Source organism: Equus asinus, chromosome 21, assembly GCF_041296235.1.
Source record: "Equus asinus isolate D_3611 breed Donkey chromosome 21, EquAss-T2T_v2, whole genome shotgun sequence".
Classification (NCBI taxonomy): domain Eukaryota; kingdom Metazoa; phylum Chordata; class Mammalia; order Perissodactyla; family Equidae; genus Equus; species Equus asinus.
Genome location: NC_091810.1, coordinates 76,821,160 through 76,848,696, shown reverse-complemented (window position 1 = coordinate 76,848,696; position 27,537 = coordinate 76,821,160). Strand labels below are relative to the sequence as shown.

Sequence of the window (27,537 nt, the reverse complement as noted above, 5' to 3'; positions counted from 1 at the left end):
GGGTTGATTCAGGCCTTGCAAATCATTTAGTACCAGAAAAATGTACTGATATGCCCTCCAAACTACACCACTTATTCATAGCCAAGTGCAGCCTAGAACACAGGCCCTCCAACCAGGAACCCTATGTTCTTTCTCACCTATCCCAGTACTCAGACTGTCCCCAAGAGTGAAATGGCCATCCCCAGGAGTGTTGGTGAGTGTGAGGCACGAAGCCAGACAGGAATTAGCCAGGTCCTCTACTCACTTGCTATTCTAAGTGTGGTCTATGGACCAGCAGCCTTGGCATCATCTGGGAACATGTTGGAAATGCAAAGTCCCAGGCCCCACGCCGGACCTGCTGAATCAGACTGCACTTGAATGACAGCCCCAAGGGATTCACAGCAGGCACGTCAAAGTTTGAGAAGTGCTGCTCCATAGCAGGAAAAAAAAGACATCTTCACATTTAGAGTCAAGTTCATTTAACATGTGCTGACTTCATGGCAAGTCCCGTGCTGACATCACCTATAACAGAATCACACCGAGGGATACACCTGTGACTTGACCAAAGTGGACTTCTCCCCTCTAAACATCAAGACCAATGCACGCATCTAAGTAGAGAAACACGGGAGCCCAGTAATGCCTTGTGTAACCTGGAAGGCACACGGTAAGTCGGTTTTATGTTGTTTCCTTTCTGAAGTTCAGATTTATTTGAAGACTGTTGAGCGGTAAAATGGAGGAAAGGTGAAATAATGACTACTACGCCATCTAAAAGTCAAAGACACGCTCCCCACTTTTTTTCATAAAGGGCTTGTTCACAAACGTCACGGGTGCAGGAGCACAGTGCCTGCTTCACCTCAGGGGTAAGACACAGCTATGGGAGTCAGCCTGCCTGGGAGCAAGTCAGAGCTCTACTTGCCATCTGTGAGACCTTGACAAATCATTCAATGTCTGGGCCTCAGTTTCCTCACCTTTAAAAGAGGAACAAAAATAGTAGCTATTTCACAGGCTGATTATGTGGATGAAATGATACTTATAAAGACCAGCACACAGTGAGCACTCAATCAAGGTGAGCTACAGTCATGATGCATGTCCCATGTGTCAGTGGAACCTAAAACCACTGTGGCTCCCAGAACAATTTCCTCTTGTGATTGACCAGATCTTGATCCTCAGCCAACTGGCTAAAGAAACCAATATCCAAAAAAGGCAGATATCAAGAAAATTTCACTTTACAAAAACGATGGTAATCCTGGACATTAGCACAGGTATATACCATCTTTCACTTCGAACTCTAGAGCACGTTGACTGGGACTAAGGGCCCCATAGCTTGATCAGCCACGAAGAAATGAAGAACTCTGCTTGTCAGGAAAGACGAGCCCATCTCAGTCACGCAGCCTCCCGCCTCACAGCCGTCGCTCGTGAGCTCACTAGCCGAACCCTTGTCCGCCCAGCAAAACGACTTTTAGAAAGAAAGAGAGGCAGTCACTCTGTACTCTCCCTCCTTTCAAAACATGGTGTATGTTGTCATTCCTCCCATGATAGTTGGCCAAAGGATAGATCTGATTTCCTTTGCCAGACTTACTTCAATTTTCATTTTTACGAAAGCAGCAAAAACATATGGTGCTTTCTATTCCACCTTCATTGTTTTAAAGAAATCATTTAAAATTAATGTTGCTCCTTTTGAGAAACCAATCTCCACCTCTCTTTTCCTAATTAGACCCAATAAAAATATGAGTAAGGAGCAGCCCTGATGGCCTAGTGGTTAAGTTTGGTGTGCTCCATTTTGGTGGCCTGGGTTCAATTCCCAGGCACGGACCTACACTACTCGTGTCTCAGTGGCCATGCTGTGGCACAGTTCCCATACAAAAAAAGAGGAAGATTGCCAATGGATGCTAGTTCAGGGTGACTCTTCCTCAGCAAAAAAAAAACAAAAACAAAAAAACGACTACATATATATGTGTGTGTGTGTGTGTGTGTGTATATATATATATATATATAAGAGTAAGCATTCAGTTGGGCAAGGCATACTTAAAAAAACATCCTCAAAGCCTTGAAAATCAAATTCAAGACTAAATCAATTACAGCACTTGACTCAAGTGGATTTTGTTTTTCCTTCCACACGACTGACAGAATTTACAGTGGGTTCAGAATGTTCAACTATTTCTAGAGTTTGGGGGAAGGCATTAAGTTTGTAAATAGTCTAAAAAAAATTAGTGAGTTTTCTGGCCATGCTTTTCGGATTAATAGTATTCTACTTGCTCTAGCTGTATCACTGTGGGAGATACCTCTTCAGAGGAGAGATTCTTCTCCACGTGTAATCCAATAAATTAAAGGAGTGTAATCCAATAAATTAAAGTGTAATCTTTGCTAGGAGAGAAAATGCCTGTCCTTTAAAATTGTATTTTATAATGACTCTGCTTCCCACCATCAATGATGTGTGTAATCCAATAAATGAAGGAAGGGAAAGGATGTGAAATGGAACTCTCTGCTTACGCAGTTGGGTGTGGACAGCCACAGGATGCTAAGAAACTTCTCTCTGGTTGCCTAACGTACTGCCTTACGTGTCAGAGGGCAGAGGCCTGGGAACATCAATGCAAATTTCAAACACACACTCCAGCCCACCCCTAATCCTCTTAATTCCCCTCTTCCATTCAACACAGGTTAGCCACCTCGCGATCCTAACCATCTACCCACAAAGGCCTTACCTGTCGGTTTTCTTGATCAGAATGGCCCTGAAGATGTGCTCGAGGGGTGTCTTCTCCTGTTCATGGATCGGCTGCACAAAAGGATGCAGAGCCACCAGCGAAAAGCCCTGCTGGTACAGCTCCAGGAGCTGGGCGGGCAGGTCGCGCAGGGAGGCCAGCCTCACCGCCGAGGAGCGCGGGAGCTCCGCTGGGGGTGGGGAGAGGAGAGCTCATCAGAGACCCACGGACACTGCCTGCCCCACCCATCTGAGTCCCTCTCCCCTTGTCCTTGAGACGGATCTCTAGGTCACCTCTCACTAAAAATGAGTTCGTTCCGTCTTAACTACTGTCCTCAAAGAGAACTTACAAGCACCCAGATATTTTGCAACTCATCCAAAGGCACTGATAATTGGATATTTTAAATACTGAGTCAATCTGCTCAGAGATCACATTGAAAAAGTCATTTCCACCCCCCTCAAAAAAAATTAAAAAGAAAGAAAAGCAGCAGAAGAAGCAGGGGTGGGGGGGGCTGGAGGGGGAGACAAGGACTGTGGGCAAATATAAAATCGCCAGGTGGCAAAAAGCAGCACCAACAACCAAAAGATAAACCAGAACAAAATTTCTGTGACACTTAAGACAAAGGGGTCATTTCCTTGATTTGTAAAGAAACCACTCCAAAAAAAAAAAGAAAAATGGACAAAGTATATGAACAGTCAATTGCCTAAAAACATAATATTTGAAAAGACACTCAAATTAACTCAACATTAGAACTATGCATATCAAAACAAATAAATATTCTTTACCTACTGAATTATTTTAAAATTTGCATTTAAAAAATTTTAGGGGCCAGCCCCATGGCCGAGTGGTTAAGTTCCCACACTGCATTCGGCGGCCCCAGGTTTCACTGGTTTGGATCCTGGGCATGGTCCTAGCACGGCTCCGCTAAGTTGATCAAGCCACACTGAGGCAGTGTCCCACACTGCACAACCAGAAGGACCTACAACTAGAATATACAGCTACGTACTGGGGGGCCTTGGGGAGAAGAAGAAGAAGAAAAAAAAGATTGGCAATAGATGTTAGCTCAGGTGCCAACCTTTAAAAAAAAATTTTTTTTAAGAAAGGCAGACAAGATTCAAAATTCGAAAGGTACAAGCGTATACAGAGCCAAAAGCCTACGTCCCAGGTCTGTCCCTGCCTCCCAGGCTTTTCCCTTGACGCAATCAATATTATTCATTTTTTGTATACATGTCAACAATCGCTGAATTCATGCACAATTAAATAACTCTATAGATCTCGCTCCCCTTTTACTCAAATGGTAGCATAACATCACGCACCTGGCTTTTTATCAACTAACAGTGTACTTGTCTTAGAGACCTTCAATGGCAGTACACAGGGCTCTTCCTCACTCTTTTTACAGACGCAGTTTCCATTGTGTGATGGACCACAGATTATTCAAACTTTTGCTTTTATAAGTAATGCTGCAGTGAAAAACATTGCTCCTACATGATTTCACATGGGTGCATGTATATATAGTACCTCTAAAAGAATAAATTCCTAGGTGTGGAATTGCTGGGCTAAAGATAAATGCATTGTAGTTTTTTCAGATATTGCCAGATTCCTCCATAAAGTAGATACAGCTTTACCTCCCATCAGCGCTGTACAAAGGCATTTCCCTTCTCACGCCCCGGCTAATCTCATAGTGAAAAAATGACCCCTGTGAGGTGGTAATTTGTATTTCTCTTATTATGTAATTTTAATTTTTTCTTATTAAACATTTTATGTTTAAATGCTATCAGTGTTGCCTTTTCTGTTAACTGTTCATAGTCGCTGCCTTGTTTTCTTTTGGGTTATTGGTCCTTTTTTCTTATTGGTTCTTATTTGTGATGCCAGTGGCAAATATCTTCCCACAATTTATTGTCTTTTGACTTGGTGAAAGGTGCCTTTCGCTATGGAGAATTTTTTTTGTAAAGGTGAATTTATCAATCTTGTCTTCAACAGCTTCTGAGTTTTATGTCACAGCAGAGAGATCTGGGATTATAAAACAATTCTCCTGTGATTTCTTGTAGTGCATATTTCATTTTTTACATGTAAATCTTTGATGCATTTGGAATTTATGCAACATGAATTAAACATTTTCCCATTTTTTATCCATTTTCCTCATTGAGTTACCACCTTTATCATATATTATATTCCTGAATATATTTAAGTTTATGACTGTAATCCATTAATACATTTTAGCAATGTTAGTTTCATATTATATTTTAATATCTGCTCTGGCTATTTCCTGAATCTTCTTAGCTTCCTGTTTATTTTCTGAATCTTCCTGTCTATTCTTACTTATTTGTTTTTCCAAAGGATCTTTAAAATCAGCTCATCAAATTCCCCCTCCACAAAAAAATGGTGTTAATATTTTTATTGGATCATGTTCAAATTTATAGCTTTACTGAGGGAGAATGGATATTTTCATCATGCTACAAGTTCCCACACAAGAACACAGCATAACTTTCGTTTATTCAAGTCTTTTCAGTCCTTCAGATGCATATTAAAGTTTTCTTCATATAAATACTGCACACTTACTAAGTTTATTCCTAGTTACTTTATAATGTACTGCTATTGGAATAGTACAATTATTTTTTCTTTTTACTTCTATGATATCAATCACGGGCAAGAAGATTGGGGAAACAGACAACGCTCATCACAGTTGATGGGGTGACCTTTCTGGAGGGCAATGTGGTGACTGCCTCCAAACTGAAAAGTGTCTGCGCCCTTTGTCCAGCAACTCCGCTGCTGGTATTACACCTATGGCTGGGTTCATAAAAGTTTTTCAAGATGTATGGACAAAGAAAGACATTCACTACTGGGTTGTTCATACAGCAACAACCTGGAACCAAAGAGTTCTTCACTGGTGTGCCAGTTAAACAATGATGAATCCTATGAACGTTTAAGGAGATTAAGGTAAATCTGTCATGTGCTGATGGAAACATGTCCAAGATACATTACTAAGTTAAGACGTAAGGTGTCTAACAGTGTCTATCATATGATGCTCTTGTATTGAAAAAAAGGATAGACAAGAATAATTTTTTTCTGGAAGGAATCACAAAAAACATCAATATTGGAAAGAGGGACTGTAGTAGAGAGGGAGGATGGGAAGGTGGTTTTTACTTTATTACGTACTTCTAGTACAACATCAACAGGGACCATTTGAGGCGAGGGTTTATGAGACATTTTAATTGTCTTCTTTATATGTAAAAACAATATTATTTACAAGTTTTTATGTATTTTTTTAAAACAATGTGGTTTTTTAAATTCTTTTTTATTTTTTTGTTGTTGAGGAAGATTCACCCTGAGATATCTGTTACCAATCTTCCTCTTTTTTTTTTTTGCTTGAGGAAGATTTGCCCTGAGCTAACATCTGTGCCCACCTTCCTTTATTTTGTATGTGAGACACCACCACAGCATGGCTTGATGAGTGGTGAAGGTCCTGGGATCCAAACCCACAAAGCCAAAGCAGAGCACACAAACTTAACAACCATGCCACAGGGCTGGCCCCAATAATGTGTTATTTTAAAACACAAAAACAAAATCTAGGGGTACTTAGGAATATTATTTAACATCAGATACTGTAACTCTCATTTCCATACACCATGCAGGAGATTTACAGGGGAAAAAAAACCTATAGCAATGAGTCCCTAGACCAAGTGTCCAGCAACCTAGAGAAATCTCCATTCACAACAGTGACAAACAGACGACTGACCAGGGAAGCCGAGATGCATGCAATCTTTCTCTTAAAGGGTACACTGTGGATATGCTGCTAGATAAAAAAGTCTAAAACTAAGTCTGGTAAAGACGCTGAGCCCCTTTGCATTCCCACACACAGAAACCCGTCAAGGGCTCACAAGCAGCTCCTTAGACCCAGGCAAGAGGGCCCCTACCCTGGACCCTGAGCTTCAGAGCAGGGAGCCTCCCCATGTGCACCGTGGCCCAGCAGCAGCAGCACCCAGGAACTGGTTAGCAATGAAGACTCTGGGCCCCACCCCAGACCTACTGAATCAGAATCTGAGCCACCTACACCTTCACAAGCCCTCCAGGAGATTCTGAGGCTGAGAAGTACTCTCCAGAAAGTTCCACCTGGGCCCTCCTCCAACACTCTCCTCTTCATGGGCCAGGAAACCTGGGTCTAAGGGCATGCACCCACCTGTGCCCTGCACCCCAACTTCACATGGCCTAGACCCGGGAATTCTCTGGCCTGACAGCCCCAGCCTGCGCAGGCTTCTTCCCCAGTCTGTAGGTAGGGTGGTCCTGATGGTCCCCGCTGTATGCCCACCCCCAGGCCCAAACTGGGACAGAGACTAGGGCGAGGTGAGTGAGGAGACACTGCCACAGGTGCAAAATTTAAGGGGCACCAAAAACTCAGCAATCAACATAAATATTTAATGCAATATGTTAAAAAGTGAAAATTAATGCAAAAAATCCATAACAAACAAAATATCAAAAATTTTAATAAGGACAGGATCAGTATTATTGATTTTTCCTTTGGCCTCAGGCTCCAGCACGGCTCTGCACGCCACTGTTGCTGATCGCGTCTTTTTAACGAATGTTGCCTCGCTCGCCTCACCCTAGTATTGGCTCAGGCCCAATATCTCTTCTTGCACTCTGGTCCCAGGCCCTGCAAAAGACAGGAGTGGGGGCCAGCCCGGTGGCGCAGCGGTTAAGCGCGCACGTTCTGCTCTGGCAGCCCGGGGTTTGCCAGTTGGGATCCCGGGTGCGGACATGGCACTGCTTGGCAAGCCAGGCTGTGGTAGGCGTCCCACATATAAAGTAGAGGAAGATGGGCATGGCTGTTAGCTCAGGGCCAGTCTTCCTCAGCAAAAAGAGGAGGATTGGCAGTAGATGTTAACTCAGGGCTAATCTTCCTCAAAAAAAAAACACAAGACAGGAGTGGGTCTGTATGTATATTGTCCCAAAGGAAACAGGGTTGGGTTTCCTCTGCTGTCAAGAGATTAGGAAGCGACTGAACCCAGAGGGCACAACTGCGTGTGGCATAGACGCTGGTTGTTTTATTTGAAAAACTGAATGGACTTTTTTGGCCTTTCTGGAGGGTAATTTCATGATATGCATCAAACCTAAAAACACCATGCAGCACTATGATCCCCTTTTCTTTGACAATACTGCAAATAAAGAGCATCTGTGAGTCATCAAATATGAGACCTCAAACTCAGCCAGTCTCAACAGTTCAATATTTTGTGAATGTTTCAAGTATTTCAAACTCTTACTGCTATAATAAAATAAACCTTCACCAAGATTTTGATAATTTACATACTTGTTTCCTTTTATGCATCATGCTGTAATAAAAACATAAAACTAGGGGCCAGCCCCATGGCCGAGTGGTTAAGTTCGCGTGCTCTGCTTCAGCGGCCCGGGGTTTTGCCAGTTCGAATCTGGGGCGGGGATCTAGCACCACTCATCAGGCCACGCTGAGGCGGCATCCACATGCCACAACTAGAAGGACCCACAACTAAAATATACAACTATGTACTGAGGGAATTTGGGGAGAAAAAGCAGGGGAAAAAAAAGATTGGCAACAGTTGTTAGCTCAGGTGCCAATCTTAAAAAATAATAAAATAAAATAAAAGTAGTTGATGTGGTTAGAAGACTCGGGATTCTAGCATCAGCTGCATTTCTCACTAGCGTTAATCCTGGGCACATGGACACAGTCTTCTCGTATAAAATGGAGATAATAACATCAGCCTGTTTTCTATCATAGGGTGGTTGTGAGAACCAAATGGGATAATGTGTGTGTAATCCATAAAGCTCAGAATTGTCATAGGCAGTGTGCTGGCAGTGGTGGATGGGGAGTGGGCCAGGGAGAGCGGTCAGCCGCAGGTGGTGAGGACATCATGGTGCTGGGCCCTTAAATCGCTTCTCATTCCCACCCACACCTCTTAATATCCAGGCTCTCAAATCAGTGTACTAAAAATATTAGTCAATCAATTACTTTACTGTTAAATGCTTCCTGAATAAAACATAATAGCTTTTAAATTTTTATCTTAAAATCTAAAGATATATCTCCTGTCAAAACTCAGCAATTTTATGGCTTTAATTTTTGGTATGCATGCTGTCAAAGTAAGTTTAGCTTCAGGATTAAAAAACAAACAAAAATGAATCTCAACAATCATATCACAATTAAAAAAAACAGGCTCTTGGTGTAAATATGATTAAAGACCTTAATTTCATGTTTCTATTTGAACCTTAACCTTAAACAAAAGCTCTAGTTCTTGTAAACTGACCAATCCCCCAATATTATTACTAGAAAAATAAGCGAAGGAATGACTTAGTTGTTTGGCTGGACATACCGAGCGTAGCCTCTTGGTCTATTTCTCACCCCACCCATCAGAGCAACCTCTCCACTATTTTTGTTTTGCAATATTTGCCTGATTTCGTTTACAAATTATGTAACCTTGGGCAAGTCATATAACTCCCACCCCATCTCTTGGGTCCCTCGTTTATAAAATGAAGACCCTGGATAGGCAATTCTTAAAGGAACTTTCAACTTTAAAACGCAACAATTTAATGGTTTCATTTTGGAGATTACGGTACCAATTTCTAACTAAAAAAGTGACATTGGATAATATAATAAATGTTTTTGACATAAACTGAAAGAGTTTCCCCAAACCAGAGGCAAAATGGGAACAGGGAACAACCACATGTGCTGATGGGTGGAGAGATGGAAAGAAAGACAGGAGCATAACCTGTTGCTGGGAAGGCAGGATAAACACCACTGTGGTCCGAGGGTCCCAGCCTAGAAGGGATTGTGCCTGGTCCGACTGTCCCCCAGGGCTGTGGGAGCCTTCCAGGGGAGTTCTAGGGAAGATCTGCCTGCACGGTGGTGGGAGAGAACAGGGGCATTTTAGGAAATATCTGTGGCAATGACAGGAGCTACAAGGAAAATGGTATGAGTGATCTGAAGTTACGCAGGCTTCCTGGATTTTTACTAGGACTCTACTCCAGGGCTGAACCACCTACGCCATCGTAAGTTAAAACTGTTAATTACTAAAAGTTTTCATATCCTGAAGATGAGGGACACTGATGAGCCTGTCTTGGACAATGTTACCCTCCAGTCTGAGGAAATGCCAGCATTAGGGCCCAATGTCCATTTAAAAATCACACTTTTCTCTCCACTTTCCAATCTGTCATGTTGCCAAGTCTTTACCCACAGTGATCAGTCTGCAAGCCCAAGGTCCAGGCTGGACACCCCCTGGCTCCCACTCAGGGAGCCGTGTCTCCATCCTACGTGGGAACTTTGTCCTACTGCTGTGCAAAGCCCTGTTCTCCAGCTGGCTTCTCCCACCAGCTTGGGCAGCAGCTGGTTCTCATCTCATGACCCAGCAGAAGGTCTGGTGCAGATCCCAAGGTCAGAAACCAGGGCCCTCAGGGGCCGGATGGATAAAGTCAACAAGAGACACAGTCAGGGAAAGAACAATGAACACGAAGGCCCCAACTTGCCAAGGGGGTGACATCTCGTTCTTCTAGCTTGGTTATTAGCAATGGGCACATGGGCCCCATGGTGCCAGAACTTCTAATTCTTAGCTTCAAGAAGTCAGAAATCTTGATCCTCATAGAAACTCACCTAATCTTTAAATTCGGCAAGCAATTTCAATTTTATTTTAAACCCCATGTAACCCAAAGCCAATACTTGGTAGGTTACAGAGTCTGAATGGGGCTTGTGATCCATGTAGACGGATGGATGGCCCACATCCTTCCTAACACTGATCTTAGCACTTTGAAGGGTCAGCGTGAGCAACAGTCACGTATTGGAGAGCTTGTGATTCCACTCATTTCCATATCATCACAATTTACATCAAAGTCTTCGAGGATACACTTGTAGATATTTCACACAGGCCTCGATTTCCTAATTCCTCCCTTTTCTATACTGACGTAAAGATGAACAAAGAGTTTAGAACCACATAATTATATTTTGAATCCCTTGGAAATCTTATTTTTTTTTCCTCACTTAATTACCACTAACAGACTTTCTAAAAATCAAAATATAGAAGGTATTGCTGGAAAGGTATTTTGGGTGGCATAAGTGTCCAGAGATCTTTTGAAATAAGTGTTTTGTTTTTCTTTCAGAAAGTAACTCCATATAAATAAATAAGCCATTATTCCAGGAGGGAAAAAGAAAAGGAAAAGAAAGAAAGGAATGAAAGCAAGGGAAAAAACACAATCCACGAAACCACACATTTCTTAACACTCATGGGATAAAGTAGATTTTGTTTTTGCTATGACTATGTTTTGTTTAGCAAAAACATTCTGCAGCCCCATTTATTCCCTAGAAACAAAGCCCTTCACACATCTGCGAAAGAGCCAAGGAGATGTCTTTGCTACTTCAAACTTTATTATTGGGAAAGCACCAGCATCCAACACAAGAAAGAAACCCCCGTGTACGGCACATGTCACCCAGCTCTCTACAGCAGGCAGTGGCCGCCGAATGAACTTCTGTTATTTTGCCCAGCAATCATTTGTGACTTTAACCTAATTATTCAAAGTCTGACTTTGCTTTTCTAATTACATCTGCTAATGGATCTGTCAATACCAAGGAGCACCACACGAGAGAGAGACACCATCTCCCTCGGGTAATCTCCCTCACAGGTGAAGCTGATAATGACACTGTTCAACAAAATCTTTTTTTTTTTTTAAAGTTCCCAAAGGCCACTGTTTCTATAACATAAATCTGCCTGGGCTTTGCAGTAGATCCAATTTACCAAAACACTAAAATCAATCATTTTTCAATGTGGCGTTTTTCATCGTATAGGTAAGGAATAGGAATTCCATTTTTAAAATAATGTTTGTGGCCCACGTCTTCTGTGTCATTTCTAAGTCTGGGGGGAAAAGCTTTCAAGCATTCATTTTAGGGCTTTTCAAATTCAGATTTCTGTCATCTTTTCATCAAATAAATTCATGTTTCTGAAACTTACAAAAAAGAAAACCATATCCAGGTTCAGGAGACCACACCATTAAAACACTATTTATTCTTTTTTCTTTGTTTAATTGAAGGAAAATTTACATAACATAAAATCAACTATTTTAAAGTGAACAATTCAGCAGCATTTAGCACATTTATAATGTTGTGCAATCCTCATCTCTATCAAGTTCTAAAACATCTTCATCAAGCCAAAAGGAAACCCCATAGCCACTAAGCAGTCATTCCCCATTCCCTTCTCCCTGTGGCCCCTGGGAACCACCAATCCGAATTCATAAAACACGATTCTTAACACCTTAACCAAACCACAGATAAACTCAAGGGGAAATCTCAGTAAGACTAAAAGCACTTCTTCAAACTTATATAAACCTAGGACCTACAGGTCACTCAGTGGGTAACTGTAAATGCAACAGATGCCTCATCGAATGAGTTCTTAAGATGCAGGCCTCCAGACCACAAACGATGGCTAAGCATCAGACAACCACAACAATGCGGTGTGTGTGTGTGTGTGTGTGTGTGAAGGGGACGGGGAGGGGAAGTCAAGTTCTTATTGGTTTGCTTGTCATTTCAAAGGGTCACACACAGTCACAGAATTACACACACACACAATATGGTACTGTAAAAAAATTCAGCGTCTAGGTGTTTGTAAGGAGAGTGCCTGAATAATTCCCCAAGATTGTACCCATTGATCAAACCCAAAAGATGGCATTATTGCTCATCTCACCAGTCCGTGTTGTTGGAGGAGACAGGCCAAGATTCATCGAGAAAGCTTTTCAAGAAACTCCAGGCCCCATGCTGCTAGATTTCACAGTGGGGTACTCAAATATTAAAAACAACTAGCTGGAAACTGAACTCAGAGTATTAATAAAATATTTCACACCCTTAAAAGTACTTTTTATAGAGAAGGGAAGATGCAAAGGATCACCAAGTCTTCAGAATTTCTATCCAGACTCATCCACGCCAAATCCAAGAAGAGCTGAGCATGAGTCAGAAGGGAAGCTAGTTATCAATATTTTATGCCATTTTCCTAATTAAGCGTGATAGCATGATAGCTGATAGTCCTGGTTTTCTTTTGATTTTGAGAGTACAATAAACAGACTGCATCAAAGACCAGCCACTAATGAATATGTACAAACAATATGGAAATAAAACTGTTTAGAATGCAAATGGGACTCTGTATGAATTTCTATAATAAAGTCTCAAGACGTTTATAAAAGTAATCAGTACTGAAAATATAATGCCATGTGGCCAAGTTCTTAGAGAAGGCATAGCAGAACAATAACGCCTCTTTACAAGGAGCTTTTGGGGGAGTCTCCATTTCAACTAAGAGTCTGATTGTTCTGATACCTTCTCATTTTAGGTGTGTTGAAAGCAGAGAATCCCGCTAAAAGAGCACCTCAAACAGGTAACACGTACGGAGCCTGCGAACACATTGTGACCTGGAGACCACGTCCCCTCACCCATCCACCATCTGGAACAGCCCCACTAGAGGCAGGCAGGCGACCAGCTCTTTCAGAACAAGAAGGAACATGGTCCATTTTTCAAGTCTGAAACAGCCAAGTGCCATTTTAATTCCCCACATCCATGCGATGAAATCCATCGACAGTGGAATGGCCAACACACTACGGACTTTTCATATTGTAGACTATTAAGTAGCAATTTTAAAAATGAGTTGGATTCACAGCTCTGACCTGGAGGCATATCCATTATAGACTGAGAAAAGCATGATGCAGAGTGATACATACATTATATGTGCCCACTTTTTTAAAAAAACCAAACAAAATCCCTCTAAATGTGTCCAGGCCCACAGGCGCACAGAAGAGGTGTGGAAGGAGACAGACTAGGCAGTTAACTTTGTGAAATCAGGGGATTAGGAACGGGGGAGGCGGGGTGCAGTAAAGATCATCAACTGTTTTCTTAATTACTTGCCTGCATTGATTCATTTCAAAGTAACAAAAACAGAGATAAAGATAGCACCATACAAGAGGACAATTACAGTGGAATAACACTATTTAGTTTCTCGACAGCCAAAGTCAGGGCCCGGATCATCCTCTAAATTTCATGATCTAAAAACATCAAGGAAGAGAAACAGAGAGACAAAAAGAGGGGGAAAAAAGGAGATGGAGGCAGGCTGTCTTTATCCACACCACCTAATTATGAGCCATCCACTGTCCATATCTCTCTCTGTCTCTCTGTCTCTGTCTCCCTCTCTCTGTCTCTCTCTCTTTTCTCTCCATCCCTCCCTCCTTCTCTGTGTCTGTGTGTCTATCACTCTCTCTCACACACACACAGCTCTCTCCCTGTGCCATCCAAGACTAGCCACTAGCCACATGTGGCTATTCAGCACTCCAAAGGTGGCTAGTCAGAACTGAATGTGCCGTAAGTCTAAAATATGTACCAGATTTCAAAGACTCAGCATGAAAAAAAAGAACGTAAAATATCTAAGTCAGAGGGTTTTTTATATTGATAACACACTGAAATGACAATATTTTGGAAATCTTAGGATTAAATAAAATATATTATTAAAATTAATTTCACCTGTTTCTTTTTACTGTTTTAAATGAGGCTACTAGAAAATCTAAACTTACACACGTGGCTCACAGGATGTTTCCACCAGGCAGCGCTGCTCTATACCACTGCTTCCCAGTCCTTTGTTTCATAGCATCTATCACAACTCTCAATTATATAAATTATTCATTTACTTTTTTTCCCTGTCTTTCCCACCAAATAAGTTCTACCAGGCCAGAGCCTATGCCAGGTTTATTCATCAACAAGCTGGCCGACCCTGGTGCCTGGAGAAGGCACCATCTTAACCATTTTAAATAAATAAATTCTCTGCCAATACATGACCCACGGCATGACCACACTCTTCCATTAAAGAAAGTCCAATGCAAACTGCCACCTGAGCATCTCTGGGGTAACTCTGAGGTGCCCACATACCCTGGGCCCCAAAGTAGATTAGCCATGGGATCAAGATGAGAAAACCATGACGGGTCCTAGAAAACCATCAGCCAGTGTAAAACTCAGAGGGAACCAAAAAACCTTTATGTTTTGGTTTTTTTAATTGTGGTAAAATATGCATAACATAAAATTTACCATTTTAACCATTTTCAAGTGCACGATTTAACAGCATTAAGTACATCCACACTGTTGTGCAACCATCACTACCACGCATCTCCCAGAAACGTTCCTTTAACCAACAGCATCGGCCGCACCTTCCACTCAACTTTTCGCCTCAGCTCCCACAAGGAGAAAGTACTTCTCACCTCCATTTCACCATCTTTCCTTTCTCTGTCCCCTCTGGTGTGAGCAGGAGATACGAGAGCAACAAGAAGAAAAAAGCTGCTAAGAGTCATAATAAGTCACAAATGTGAAAATCTGCTATTGCAAAACTCAAAGGTTTTTGATTTTGACAATGAAAACAAAGGAAGAATGTAAACATTTCACTTGCAGAGATGGCCAAAGAAAAAGAATGAGAGGACAAAGAAGTGACTGAAAATCTTAACCCATAAGATAAAAAAAGGAATTTCCCAGAAAGTATGGTGCCCTAAGGGCAAGGGCACATTTGGCATTCACACAGGACACAAGAGAATATTACTATTTATTTTTATCCTGAGTTATTATCATAAGGGTCTGAATTCTATAACAGAGTTTAACATTGGTAGATCAATAAAATCTTTATTTAGGAGAATTTAAAAAAAAATTTTGAATATAATAATATAAAATAATACACTATGGAAACTGTTGGAAAGGATAAAAATTCACCATGTGCAAGACTAGTTCCAAGAGCTTATGATAGAATAAATTCCACTGTCTGGGGGCTTAGGACAACTTCTACCCACAAAGGAACCCACTCACTGGTTCAAAGGCACTACCCCAGACACACCAGCAGATTCACATCAGTGGATTCTCCTTTTCCTCGCTGTAGTGGAGAGACACCATAAATTCAGTGGCACAGTCACATAAGCCATTCATAAGATTTACAAAAAGTCCCACATCTTGGAAATGCATCTTAATAAATAATATTCTGCTATGTATGACATCACCAAAGATTCAACAAAACTCAGTCAAATGAGAACGGGGCCAGACAGTTCTCATGCTCTAAAAAAGGCTTCCACACCTGCATTTTCAGCTTTGCATGAACAATTACTGCGTTCATGCACAAACTCCCAAATTGGTGCATGGAAATAGAAAATCGTACACACGAGTCTAGCAGCTCTGGGCTCCGCTAACCAACCAATTTGCATGCAAAATTGTCATCAGCACGCTCCGGTTTATTTTTTGCCCATGGAAAAGTCTAGGATGCCTCGGGAGGCTGATTTCAAGAGGCATTTTGGTTCCCACTATAAAAAAGGGGTCCCTAACAGTGTTGGGGTCTGTTACACATGTATATCCCTCTCAGCTACCTTCTCACGTAGTCCAGTGGAAGAGGAGAAAAGCTGGAGAATGAGATCAAGTAGAATAAATAATTAGGCGAGAACAAATGGCCAAGGGATGTTCTTCAGAATAATAAAACAGAGAAAAAATGTGGTAAAAAAAGTAATTTGTATTTACACCCAGAAAAATGCAATCTATCCATGACAGTTGGCACAAGAAAGGAAAGACAGATTTTAACCAGGCGAAAGGAAGGACTTTCCGCACTTGTTAGTGATCATTTACTGACTGGACCACCAGGAAGGTTGGCCTTTGAGATTGCCAAGGAGGATGTGATAGGATCTATGTGTGTATAAGTCATCTTTAGGTTTTCTCTAACATTTCTGTCTCCCTCTCTGTCTTCCCTTCCTTTTCCTCCCTCCCTCCTTCCCTCATTTCTTTCCCCCTTTCACCCCAATAGCCACATGCCACATATGGCTATCGAGCACTTGAAATGTGGCTAGTGCGAACTGAGATGTCCTAAAAGTGTAAAACACACACAGGATTTCAAAGATCTCATACGACAAAGAATGTGAAATATCTCAATAAGAATTTTTCATTGATTACATGTTGAAATGATAATAGCTTGGATATATTGGGTTAAATAAAACATATCATTAAAATTAATTTATCTACTTTAATTTTTTAAATGTGGTTACTAGAAAATTTAAAATTATATCCACAGCTCCCATTGTATTTCTATTAGACAAGTCTGTTCTAGAACCTTTTGCTGTAAACAGACACATTTTATTTCAGTCCAAAAAAGCATGACTCCTTTTCTACTCGTGTTAAGGAGCTAGTTTAATTCCTTACTAAGCACCCTTCAGCTACAGCCATGAGTAAGGTCACTTTCTTTCCCAAAATAAATCTGTAGAGCTGAGGAATGGAGAAAAGCTGCAAAAATATTTACAATATGGGATCAAATGAGTAATCTTCCTACAAGCATATTAAATCTCTTCTTTCTCCGAGCTGTCACTATTCCAAATTGGAGGGAAAAAACAAAACTTCACACTGTCTTCAGGCTTGCTATTTTGGTCCCTGAAACCCTTAAATACTTGCCCTTCAAGAGTCTCTAGTAACACAATCATGCCGGCTTCTCCAGGGTTCCCCTCTCTGGAGCACACGAGCTCTCGACCCCTTTCTGTGCCTGCTCTGGCGCCAGGCCCACGCGCCCTCCCGAGTCACACTCTCTCCCCACGCGGAACCTCCAGCTGAGAACCTCGGCTGCCAATCACTGCTCCGGCAAAACTGGAAATAAGCGCCGGAGGCCACCGGCTGGCTGGCATCCCGGCTGAGATTATTTATATCAGAGATATCAAGAGACAGTGGACGCTCCAGTCTGTTGTGTTGAGTCTCTGAGAGTGCTCTGAACTGGATTTTCCAGATGATTTATGGTACATTCCAGAAACGCAAATTCTCCCCCGCGCCCTTCATGAACGCATCCGTGTGGGCTTGACGTTTCGGGTGGCAGAGCTGTCCCCCTGCCTGCGCTTCCTTGCGTGGCTCCTTTGCAGGTGGGATGGGGGTGCTTCCCGATATTCGGACTTGCCAGAGATTGGTGAGAAGTGAGTATTATTATTACTTTGTTATAATTGCAGTGCCGTTTTTCTTCGTTCTAAAGACGCCGATCCTGGCAGGTAAACAGAGAACAGAAACCTGGAATTGAACTAGAAGGCAGAAAGCTGGAGATGTATGAAATCTGGCTAAGACAGAGAGCTGGGTGGCGTGCCGGCCAAGGTTCCCGCTCTGGAGCCCAATCACTTGGGTTCAAATCTCAGCGCCACCCCTCACTAGCTGTATGACTTTGGGCAAGTTATGAGACCTCGTGGGCCTCGATTTTGTTTATTCAGATAAAAGTAATGTCTATCTCATTGCGCTCACATGAGGATTAGGTGAGATAACGCATACAAAGCACCAGAAGTGAGCCTGGGCCCCGTAGCTCTGTATACGGGAGCTGCTAAAACCATTACTGTCAACGTTACTATTATTAATAACACTAATCACCTCCCAACTTGCTACCAAGCATGACAGATCTTCATGTCCGTAAGCTGATCCTTCCATCTGCGATCACTCCAGCTCATCAACGGTCTTTAGTTTTCACATATGACTTTAATTTCTCAGCCTAGGCCACAGGCCTGCATATTTTTTTCTGCAACACTCTTAAATGCTGGTGTAACTTCTTTTCATTTCCAAATGTGAACCAAAAATGCATCTAGAACATCAGGACTCAGAAAAGTAAGAGAGGCAAAAGGCATGTTGAGGGCTTACCACCTCCATGATTTGCACCACACCCGACTCTAGACTTCTGTGATACTGACAGAAGGCGTGTGCGGAGGAAGAGGGGGAGGCCACATCCGCACCAGGACTGGAGAAGCCCAGAGAGCCAGTCCTAGAAAATGGAACCATCTTTAGGAGTCCCCAGCAACCAGCAGGAGAAGGACAGCAGAAGGCCCCTGAGAGGAATATAAACCACATTCCAAAAGGAGCAAGAGAATAAAGGAAAGGATTGAGAAATGAGGCGGAACCGTGGTGGGGATACATCTAGAGCCTTTTACACACAGAAAACACCAGGAAAAGGCAGATGATGAGTGGACGGTTAAAGGGGAAAGGCATCAGGCGGGAGATAGGACAGGAAGAGATCACCTCCACCCTGACCATTCTTCACGCCTGTCTAGAATCCACCCCAAATTTATAAAGTTAAATGTGCAAAGAGAAAATATTTCTATGAAGAAGGCATAAACCCAAGGATAATTTTAGCCTCCTCACTCTCCTTCCGCCCCTACATTTCCTAAATTCCTCTACTGACTGCCACCCATAAGGACTCATCTCCTAAACTCTCCTCCTGCCTCAGGCCCGCCTGCAGCTCCACCTGGGAGCGTTTCAGGCATAATAGTTAAAATGAAAAAATAAGGCCTATATGTTTGTCCTTAGCTACTGCAAAGAAAGGGGAGGCTGAATGGATAGTGTCTGGCCACACCCAGGCACACACTGGTGGCTGCCTGCGAGGGAAGGCAGGCAAGTCGGGGACCTGAGGCTTCTACTTCCCCAGGGCTCAGGGCGTCCCTTCCAGAGCTCTCCCACTGCACCATGATGTTGCATGACCTGAAGTCCGCCAATCTGTGCTGCCTCAGGTGACTTCCACAGGCAGTTAGTTTCATTGAACAACACCAGATAGGCATTGACCTGTCTCTAACAGCTCCTGACACAGGACAGCTACTTGCAACCCAGGATTAGAACAGTAAGTTTAACAAACACTAAAAAAAAGCTAACCCAGTATTAGTTCCACATCAGTCAGAGATGGGGTTATTTTGCTTTCTCTTATCTTCTTGGGAGATCCTATTTTCAAGTCTTTTTCTTTCTTCTTTTTTGTTCCCCAGAAGAAAATAAAACCAAAGACATGGCTGGGAGATGAGGAAGAGAGACGGCCAAAACAGCTCCTAGGTCTCTGGGTTTGCAGGTCCTTGAATGGATGGTGGTGACATTCACCACTTGGTGTTGGTCATGGTGACTGCAGAAGACTTCTGTGACATCTGAGAGGAAACGTTAGGTAGGCCACTGGATACAAGGTCTGCAGCTCAGAGGAGAGCTCTGGGGTGGAGATACAAACCTGAGCATCATCTACCTGAGCGTGACTGTTCACTGAGGCCAGGGGCTTGGATAACCTCTCTATGACAGAAGGTACAGAAGAGCAGGCCTACAATTGAGCATCACCAGACTCTCGATATGCAGTGTCCCAGCAGAGATGGACAGATCCACAAAGGGGGCAGAAGAGCAGCCAGAGAGGTGGGGAGAAAACCAAGAGAGTGCTGTGAGAGAAGCCAAGGGGGCGGGGCAGAAGCCAGTCTCATAGTGGCCTCCTCTCACCCCGGGCACCAGATTAACCCCAGCCCTCCACGCCTCTGCACACAGGCGGACGCCCGCATGCTGGATGCTCCAGGCTAGTGGGGTGCCCTCCAGTAGAGACCGAGGACCTTCTGCTGCTCCAGCTGGGTCAGCGGCCTACCACAAACGAGCCAGGTACAGTCCCAAACCTATTTATGCCAGTCCATCTGTTATAATGAGGAAGCTTAATCAAATATGACGCAAACTGAAATATGAGTAGTGAACGAGAGCTGTTCCTAAGAAACTAAAGACGCCGTAAGACAGAGCTGCTAAAAGAAATGGCTGTCAAGGGGGATGAGGGTGAGGAAACAACCAAAGACGAAGGGAAAAGTAATTTTAAACATACAGGGTTATCCTCAGACTGCCTTGTGAGCGTCGAAGGTCTCCCTCCACCTTAAACAACTTAAACCAAAAGTTCAGATGGTGCAAAAAGATGATGCAGATGGCTAATTGGCAGAAACCTTATCAAAGACCACATCCCTATGTCTAAAGATAGGCGTGTGAATGCACATTTTTGTTTTTATGCTAAAATAAAATGTTTAAGGCGTGTGTGTGTATGTGTGTGTGTGTGTATATACTTTTTTAAATGATTCCCCATTCAAACCAACTTTCTTGATTTACTGACCAATTATGGTCTCCACTGTGACAGTGAGGGGGTGGTCAGTGTGCACAAGCAGTTCAGTAAGATGAGGAACAGAAAATATCCGCAGGACTCAGAGACAGCTGCGAGTGGAGGAAAGCCGCTGAAGTCCGGCTGCAGACAAGTCAAGTGTCATCTGACAGGTCTGCTGCCCGTTACTACTCAATTATCATATTTTTTTCCACTTAGTATTTTAAAATTTAAATACTGCTTTTTAATCTGCTTTTCTGAGAATCATGGTTTCAAAGGATTTCACAGATGAAAGAGCCCTTAAAGATGAGGTGATGATGATGACACAAGTGTTACAGAAATAATAACAACAATGATAACAATGATAGCTGGCTCCCACTGAACATATATTGTACACCTGACATTGTTTCATGTGCTTTACATGCATTCTCATTTAATTATCTATACTAGATATTATTATTATCTCCATTTTAAGGATGAGGAAACTCTGGACCAGCGGGGTTGAGTAACTTTCCCAAGGTTGCACAGCCAGTAAGTGGTGGACCCAAAATTCAAACTCAAGGCATTCAGAGCCTATGCCTTTAACCTCTATACAATGAAGTCTCTCTAATTACTTAAGCCAGTCCCCTCATGTTACAGATCATAAAATGATGTCCATATAGATTAAACAATTGGATATGGACACATAGCTAGCAGCAGAAGGACCCTTGGACCCCAATCCAGTCCTCTTTCCACTATGCCACAGAATTGTAACGAGTGCAGCAAGAGCAGAACAAAACGACTCCTAAAACCCAATGCACATCGTCTCCTTGCTTCTGCACAACTCTGCGCCTCCATGGTGTCCCTTCCTAGGCTCTGCTTTTTCCTTAGGTTCTATCAATAGTCAACTGCTTGGACCAGTACTTTCCTTGACAGGTTGATCACAACGAAGCCGTTCTTTAAAATGTAATGTTTATTTCTTCAACGAATTTGGAAGTGCAATCATGATTGGAAAAAAAATACAGCCCGAATGTGTGTAACATGTTTACTGCCACGGAAGTCTCTAAGGGGAGAACCAGAAAAATAAGAATAGCTACAGAGACATTATAAATAATCACCATAAACCAGACTTCCTTAATTTCAGGGTGTGACACACAAAAATAAAGGAACTGTCTTAAAGCAAATCCGATCTTCAAATTTAAATTTTAATAGTGATATTCAAAAGACATTTATAAAGTGAGGGCCCAACTAATTCAGGTGGGAAACTGCAAATAACATGTTATTGACCTTCTCCGTGTCTCTGGACTTCCTGCCCACAGTGCGGAGGTGGGAGGCAGAGGACAAAAGTCACAGCCAGGAGGTGAGCAGGGGGTCATGGCAGACCTCTGCAAATACCTGATCAATCCTGGCGTGAGCTTCCCCGGGTAGGAGAGGGGTTTTCCTCCTCCACCTCTGCTCTCCTAAGGGTAATCATTCTTAGCGCCTTTCTACAACCCGGGTTCATAAATCTTCATAGGCTCAAGATTTCATAGGAATTGCCAAATTGCCCTATACATCTGTCTTCCCAATTCACAGTCCCATCTATGGGGTGAGACCACGCCTATTTCCCCACATTACTAACTCAATAGGTGAAAAACGAGCCCGTTGCTTTATTCTGAATTTCAATAATTAGTAATGAGGTAAGAATCTTTTATAGCTAATATATAAATATAAAATTATACATTCTTACTTTCCAGCTAAGATTCTTGTTAACCATTTTTCCATTACCTGGTTTATCTTTTTCTTACTGATTTGTAGTAAGATTTTCTATAGGATGATATTAGTCCTTTATCTCTTATGCATATGGCAATTCTGTCTGTCTTTTAACTACAGAAAAGTTTTTAAACTGTATGTGGTCAAAACTTCCAAAGTTTTAAGGCTTCCAGTCTACATCGCATATTTAGAAAGAATTGGGCTAGGATCTTGACATTTAAAATTCCCACTATAGTTAAAGGTGTTGCCACTGACCCCTAAGATAAGTAGATGCTTTGAACTGGGTTGCCAACTATGGCGGTAGGTTGTGCTCGGCCTCCAGAACAGTCCTGATGAGCTGGCTCTGCACATGTGTCTGTCTGAGCAGGGCCAACAGCCCCATAAAAGAATGAACTAAATATCCAGGACCCTCCTTCCTCTAAAGCCACTGAGCTATCTTACTTTTCCCCCCATTCCATTCAAATTTTGATCTTAGATTCCTTTCGTTCATGCCTCATATTATATTTTTCTTGGCAATTCAAAAAACATGCTGCTGGAACTTTAGAGTTGGAAGGGACCCTCATTTTACAAAAGGGGAAACTGAGGCTACTCCCCTCCTGCACCCACACTAATTGGGCACTGCTAGCAAGAGGCACAATTCGGAGTCATGGTCTCCAACATCACCCCCAGGGCCATCGCTGCCCAGGTCCCTGTGACTCCTTCTCCTAATTAGCTTAGGAGGAAGTACAAACTTGAACCACATCTCATCCTCTTCTTGACTCTACCACCATCTCCTTCCTGACAATTCCATGTGCCCCACACTCCTCAATCTCCATCTTCTGAGCTCCAGACCCACATGTGCAGTTGGTTGAGAAAAATCTCCATCTGCAAATCCCATGGGCAATTGGAACGCCACAAGTCCAGAACAAAACCATGCCACCTTTCCAACACTTGCCCTGCCTCCTGCGTTTCCTCATGGTTTACAGCACCACAACCAAGAGTAACACACGCCGGAACGCTGGAAAACAACGGATACCTCCCTCCCGCTCTTCTCTGCATCCAACCGGCCACTGCATCCTGTCAAGTCTCTCTTGAACTCCCCTTTCTAAGTCTTCTTCCTCTCCACTACGGCAGCCTCCTGTTGCTTCCCCAGCACCATGCCTACCTCCCGACGGCCCTCTATCCACTGTCTACACCAACGGCAGGTCAATCTGGCTCAAACTCAAGGCTGGCACACCTTTCTCCTGCCAAAAGCCCTGGGTTCTCACAGGGGATGGTACTGCCTCCTAGGGAATATTTTGGAAATTTGGGGGGTGGAGGGACTACTAGTTACCACAATGATTGGGAGGTCACCACTGCGGATGAAGGCCAGGCAAGCTAGACACTTACAACACACAAGGCAGCCTCACAAAGAATCGCCCCGACTCCTACACAGTTTTTGAAAATCCCACTGGACATTCTTTGTAGATGAAAAGCCTGTCTATAATTATCTGAGCCTAGAATTTCACTTCGCTTTACATATAAACAAAAATCTTGCACAGTTTAACATACACTGAATTTTCCAGAGATTACCCCTCCATATATCAAGGGAGATTCACTGCCAGAAAACTGATTCTCGACACGGTTGCTGAGCACACCTGCATCAGGATCACTTGGGGGCCGGGGTGAGCACGTTTGCTTAAAAATGCAGATTCCAAGGCTATGTCCCAGATCTGCTTTTCAGCAACCAGGGCCACTGACTTCTTTTGCTCACTCAAGTTTGAGAACAATTGTGTGAGAGGCTGTAGGGAACCATGTTCTGAAAAAGACTGTTGGGCCAAGGGTGAGCTCACAGGGAAATAGTCCCGATTGATTAGTAATACCTGCATGGTGGCAGGAAGAGGGGAACAGATGCAGATACACAAGTGCCCAACCTCTCCCTTCTCCCCTTCCTCTCATTCTCTGTCTGCTTAGAGAATCCCTACTCACCCTTCACAACTCCTTCTAGAAGAGACATCTTCAACCCACCCCCAAGGCCTCCTTCCATGTCTGAAGGCCCCATGTAGCGCCCTCATGTTAACATAACAGTTTTCTCCTGTGTCTCTCCCGGGAGGCAGGGACCTGGTCTTGCTCATTTTGTTCTCCTCACAACTAGCCTCCTCTTTGCCTAGCTGACAACCAGAATTCAATAAATACTTAGCAAATGAATAAACGATAAAAAAAAAAAAGGACAGAGCAAACACAGAGCCAGTTACTGGGAAGGTCAAGATGGCAAACAGTCTCTCCCTCTAAACCATGCCGCCTCCCCTTAAGACCCCTGGGTCCTCCAAGAGAAGGAACGACAGGCTGACGGATGAAGCCTGGCTGCGTCAGAGCCTCCACTGCGGCCCAGGCTGTCCGGGCGTCTGGGAGGGCGCCCTGGGGCCATCACCGCCTCCTCGCTCATGTCGTGGACACTGCCTGGATCGGAGAACAGCTGCAGAAACAGCTGCCCAGAACTGTCCCATTTGTTTAGGTGGCGCGTGTTGGTGAGAAAAGCTTGCTCCGTGGTGTTTTTCTTGAACGATCACTTGGAGGAACAATGTTATTTTTAGGGGGTGGGGGTCACCAAAGAGGCTTACTTGGCAAATGGACACAATTTGTTCGCCTGAGCTTTGTGTGTGTATGTGAAAATCCTCACGCTGGGAGCGGGGAGTTTTCAAATCCACTGGGAAAAGACTTCATAAACAGATTGGGGGCAAAAAAATAAAAACCCAAGGATGACAAGCATGCAAATAACCCTGGAACCAGGCGCAGAACCAGTGTTGACAGACAGAAAACAATGAAGCTGGCCATATGTAAGGATTAGGAAAATTCTGAATAAGGGAGCATTCTGCCTAAAAGTTTTATTAGGAGAGGACATTAACACCAGTCATTTATGTCCCCAAAGCCCAACATATCAACATTGGGGAAGGAGATGTCCACTGTGTTCCAAGGACCAGTGGCACTGAAAATTCAGGACCCAGAGAGGTACAGTACACTCTCCTCTGACTCATTCCTCCAGCTCTCAGATAATCAACTAATAGAGTCAAAATAATCTAATCATGAAGTAATAAATGCACATGGCAAAAACACAACGGATATCCTATTCAACAGAATTATACATCAGCTGTTCTGTCAAGATGATAATGAAACATCAGACAATCTGCGAGAATACCATGCCAAAGAGGAGAAACACAAATTGGGCTCCTCCATTCCTCATGGAAATAAGATTCTAAACTAATCAATTAGCTCAACATCCCCTACGACCTCCACCCCTTCTCGGCATTATTATCCCTCTTCATGAAATTTCCTGGGAATCCACTTACTATTCTGTGATCGCAGAGAGCAAACGAAAATCAAGTTCTCTGCTGAACATGAGAGAAACTTTACATTGTAATGTAAGATGAACTGATTAAGGGCACTTAATCTACGAAAAGCTAATTCTTAAAACCTCGAAGCGGAGTGGATGAAATCAGGAAGGAGAAATGCAGCTTAAAACGCACAGAAAATGCACAGAGAAACGCACAGAAAAATGAATTCTGGCACTCAGCGGGCTGTCTTATTAACAATTACAGTAACTAGGGCTGTTCTTTCCAAAATAATGCTCTGCAAGTTAGAATGAAGACCCAGTCTTCAGAGAATCAAAGTAGAAAGGATACCCTTCCTTTTAGGAAGTTAGTGGCTTTGAGAGCACCCTAAAAGATTCGAGGTGGCTCAAAGAGAAGGAGGGTTTATCTTTCTAAGACAAATTTCATCTTACCCAACTTCTTACACATTGGAAAGGGATTGCAAACTCAGGTACATTTGTAATAAATTTATTACTATAAAAAAATACTAAACACCCTCCCTTGACCAAACTCTGAGAAAAAAAGGTCTCAGGATCACTTTTCACTCTTAAAAATTCTTGAGTCCTCCCTAAGAGTCTTTGTTTATATGGGTCATATCTATCGATGTTTATTATACTTATCAGATAAGGGGTTAACATCCAAAATATACAAAGAACTAATACAGCTCAACAACAACAAAAACCAACAATCCAATTAGAAAATGGGCAAAAGATCTGAACAGAGATTTCTCCAAAGCAGATATACAGATGGCCAACAGGCATATGAAAAGATGCTCAACATCATTAGCTATCATGGAAATGCAAATCAAAACTACAATGAGGTATCACCTCACTCCGGTCAGAATGGCTATAATTAACAAGACAGGAAACAACAAATGTTGGAGAGGGTGTGGAGAGAAGGGAACCCTTGTTCACTGCTGGTGGCAGTGCAAACTGGTGCAGCCACTACGGAAAGCAGTTTGGAGTATCCTCAGAAAACTAAGGATAGATCTACCAAGTGATCCAGCTATTCCACTGCTGGGTATTTATCCAAAGAACTTGATAACACAAAGGCATAAAGATACTTGCACCCCTATGTTCATTGCAGCATTATACACAATAGCCAAGACTTGGAAGCAACCTAGGTGCCCATCAAGGGACAAATGGACAAAGAAGATGTGGTATTTATACACAATGGACTACTACTCAGCCATAAAAAATGATGAAATCTGGCCATTTGTGACAACATGGATGGACCTTGAGGGTATTACGCTGAGTGAAATAAGTCAGAGGGAAAAAGTCAAATACCGTATGATCTCACTCATAAGTAGAAGATAAAAACGACAAAAAGAAAAAAACACACATAAAATTGGAGATTGGACTGGTGGTTACCATTGGGGAAGGGGGAGGGGGAGGGCAAAAGGGGTGATTAGGGTCACATGTGAGGGGATGCACTATAATTAGTGTTCGGGTGGTGAACATGATGTAATGTATCCAGAATTTGAAATATGATGTACATCCGAAAAAAATAAAAATTATATATAAAAAAAAGAAAATTTAAAACTAAGACATTTTTAAAACAAGAATATCCAAGCACACATTAATTGGCAATGATGCCGTTATACATCACGCAGCCTCTGGAAAACTCCACTGGGTGGCTGTGAGAGAATAAGAGTGAAAAAGGCAAATAAAGATCTTAGTAGGATTGTGGCGAGAGTTTTGCCCTTAGGAACTCCCAGGGCTCCCTGGACCACAGTGGGAGAAGTGCTGGCCGAGAGTCATGTCTGGCTGACACAGAGACATCAACTGTTTCAAGAACCACTTCTATCGTAAAAACAAAACACTCTATTCGTATTACGCATCAATAAAAAGTTTACAAAATGACAGATGCCAGCTCCACAAGAACTCCAACAAGTATATGTGAGACTTTCTGGTAGATGAAGGAAAACTGGCTCTT

General features: G+C 42.8%; 1 protein-coding gene across 2 annotated transcripts in view; it reads right to left on the bottom strand.

Annotated features, from left to right (window-relative positions):
• The window catches only part of RFTN1 (raftlin, lipid raft linker 1), a 198,026-nt gene that overhangs the window by 108,336 nt on the left and 62,153 nt on the right, over positions 1 to 27,537 (bottom strand). For both annotated transcript variants that reach the window (XM_014842166.3, XM_044754150.2), the window contains exon 3: positions 2,682 to 2,868. In XM_014842166.3, coding sequence (XP_014697652.1) covers positions 2,682 to 2,868 — 187 coding nt within the window. The remainder of the gene's footprint in view (positions 1 to 2,681; positions 2,869 to 27,537) is intronic.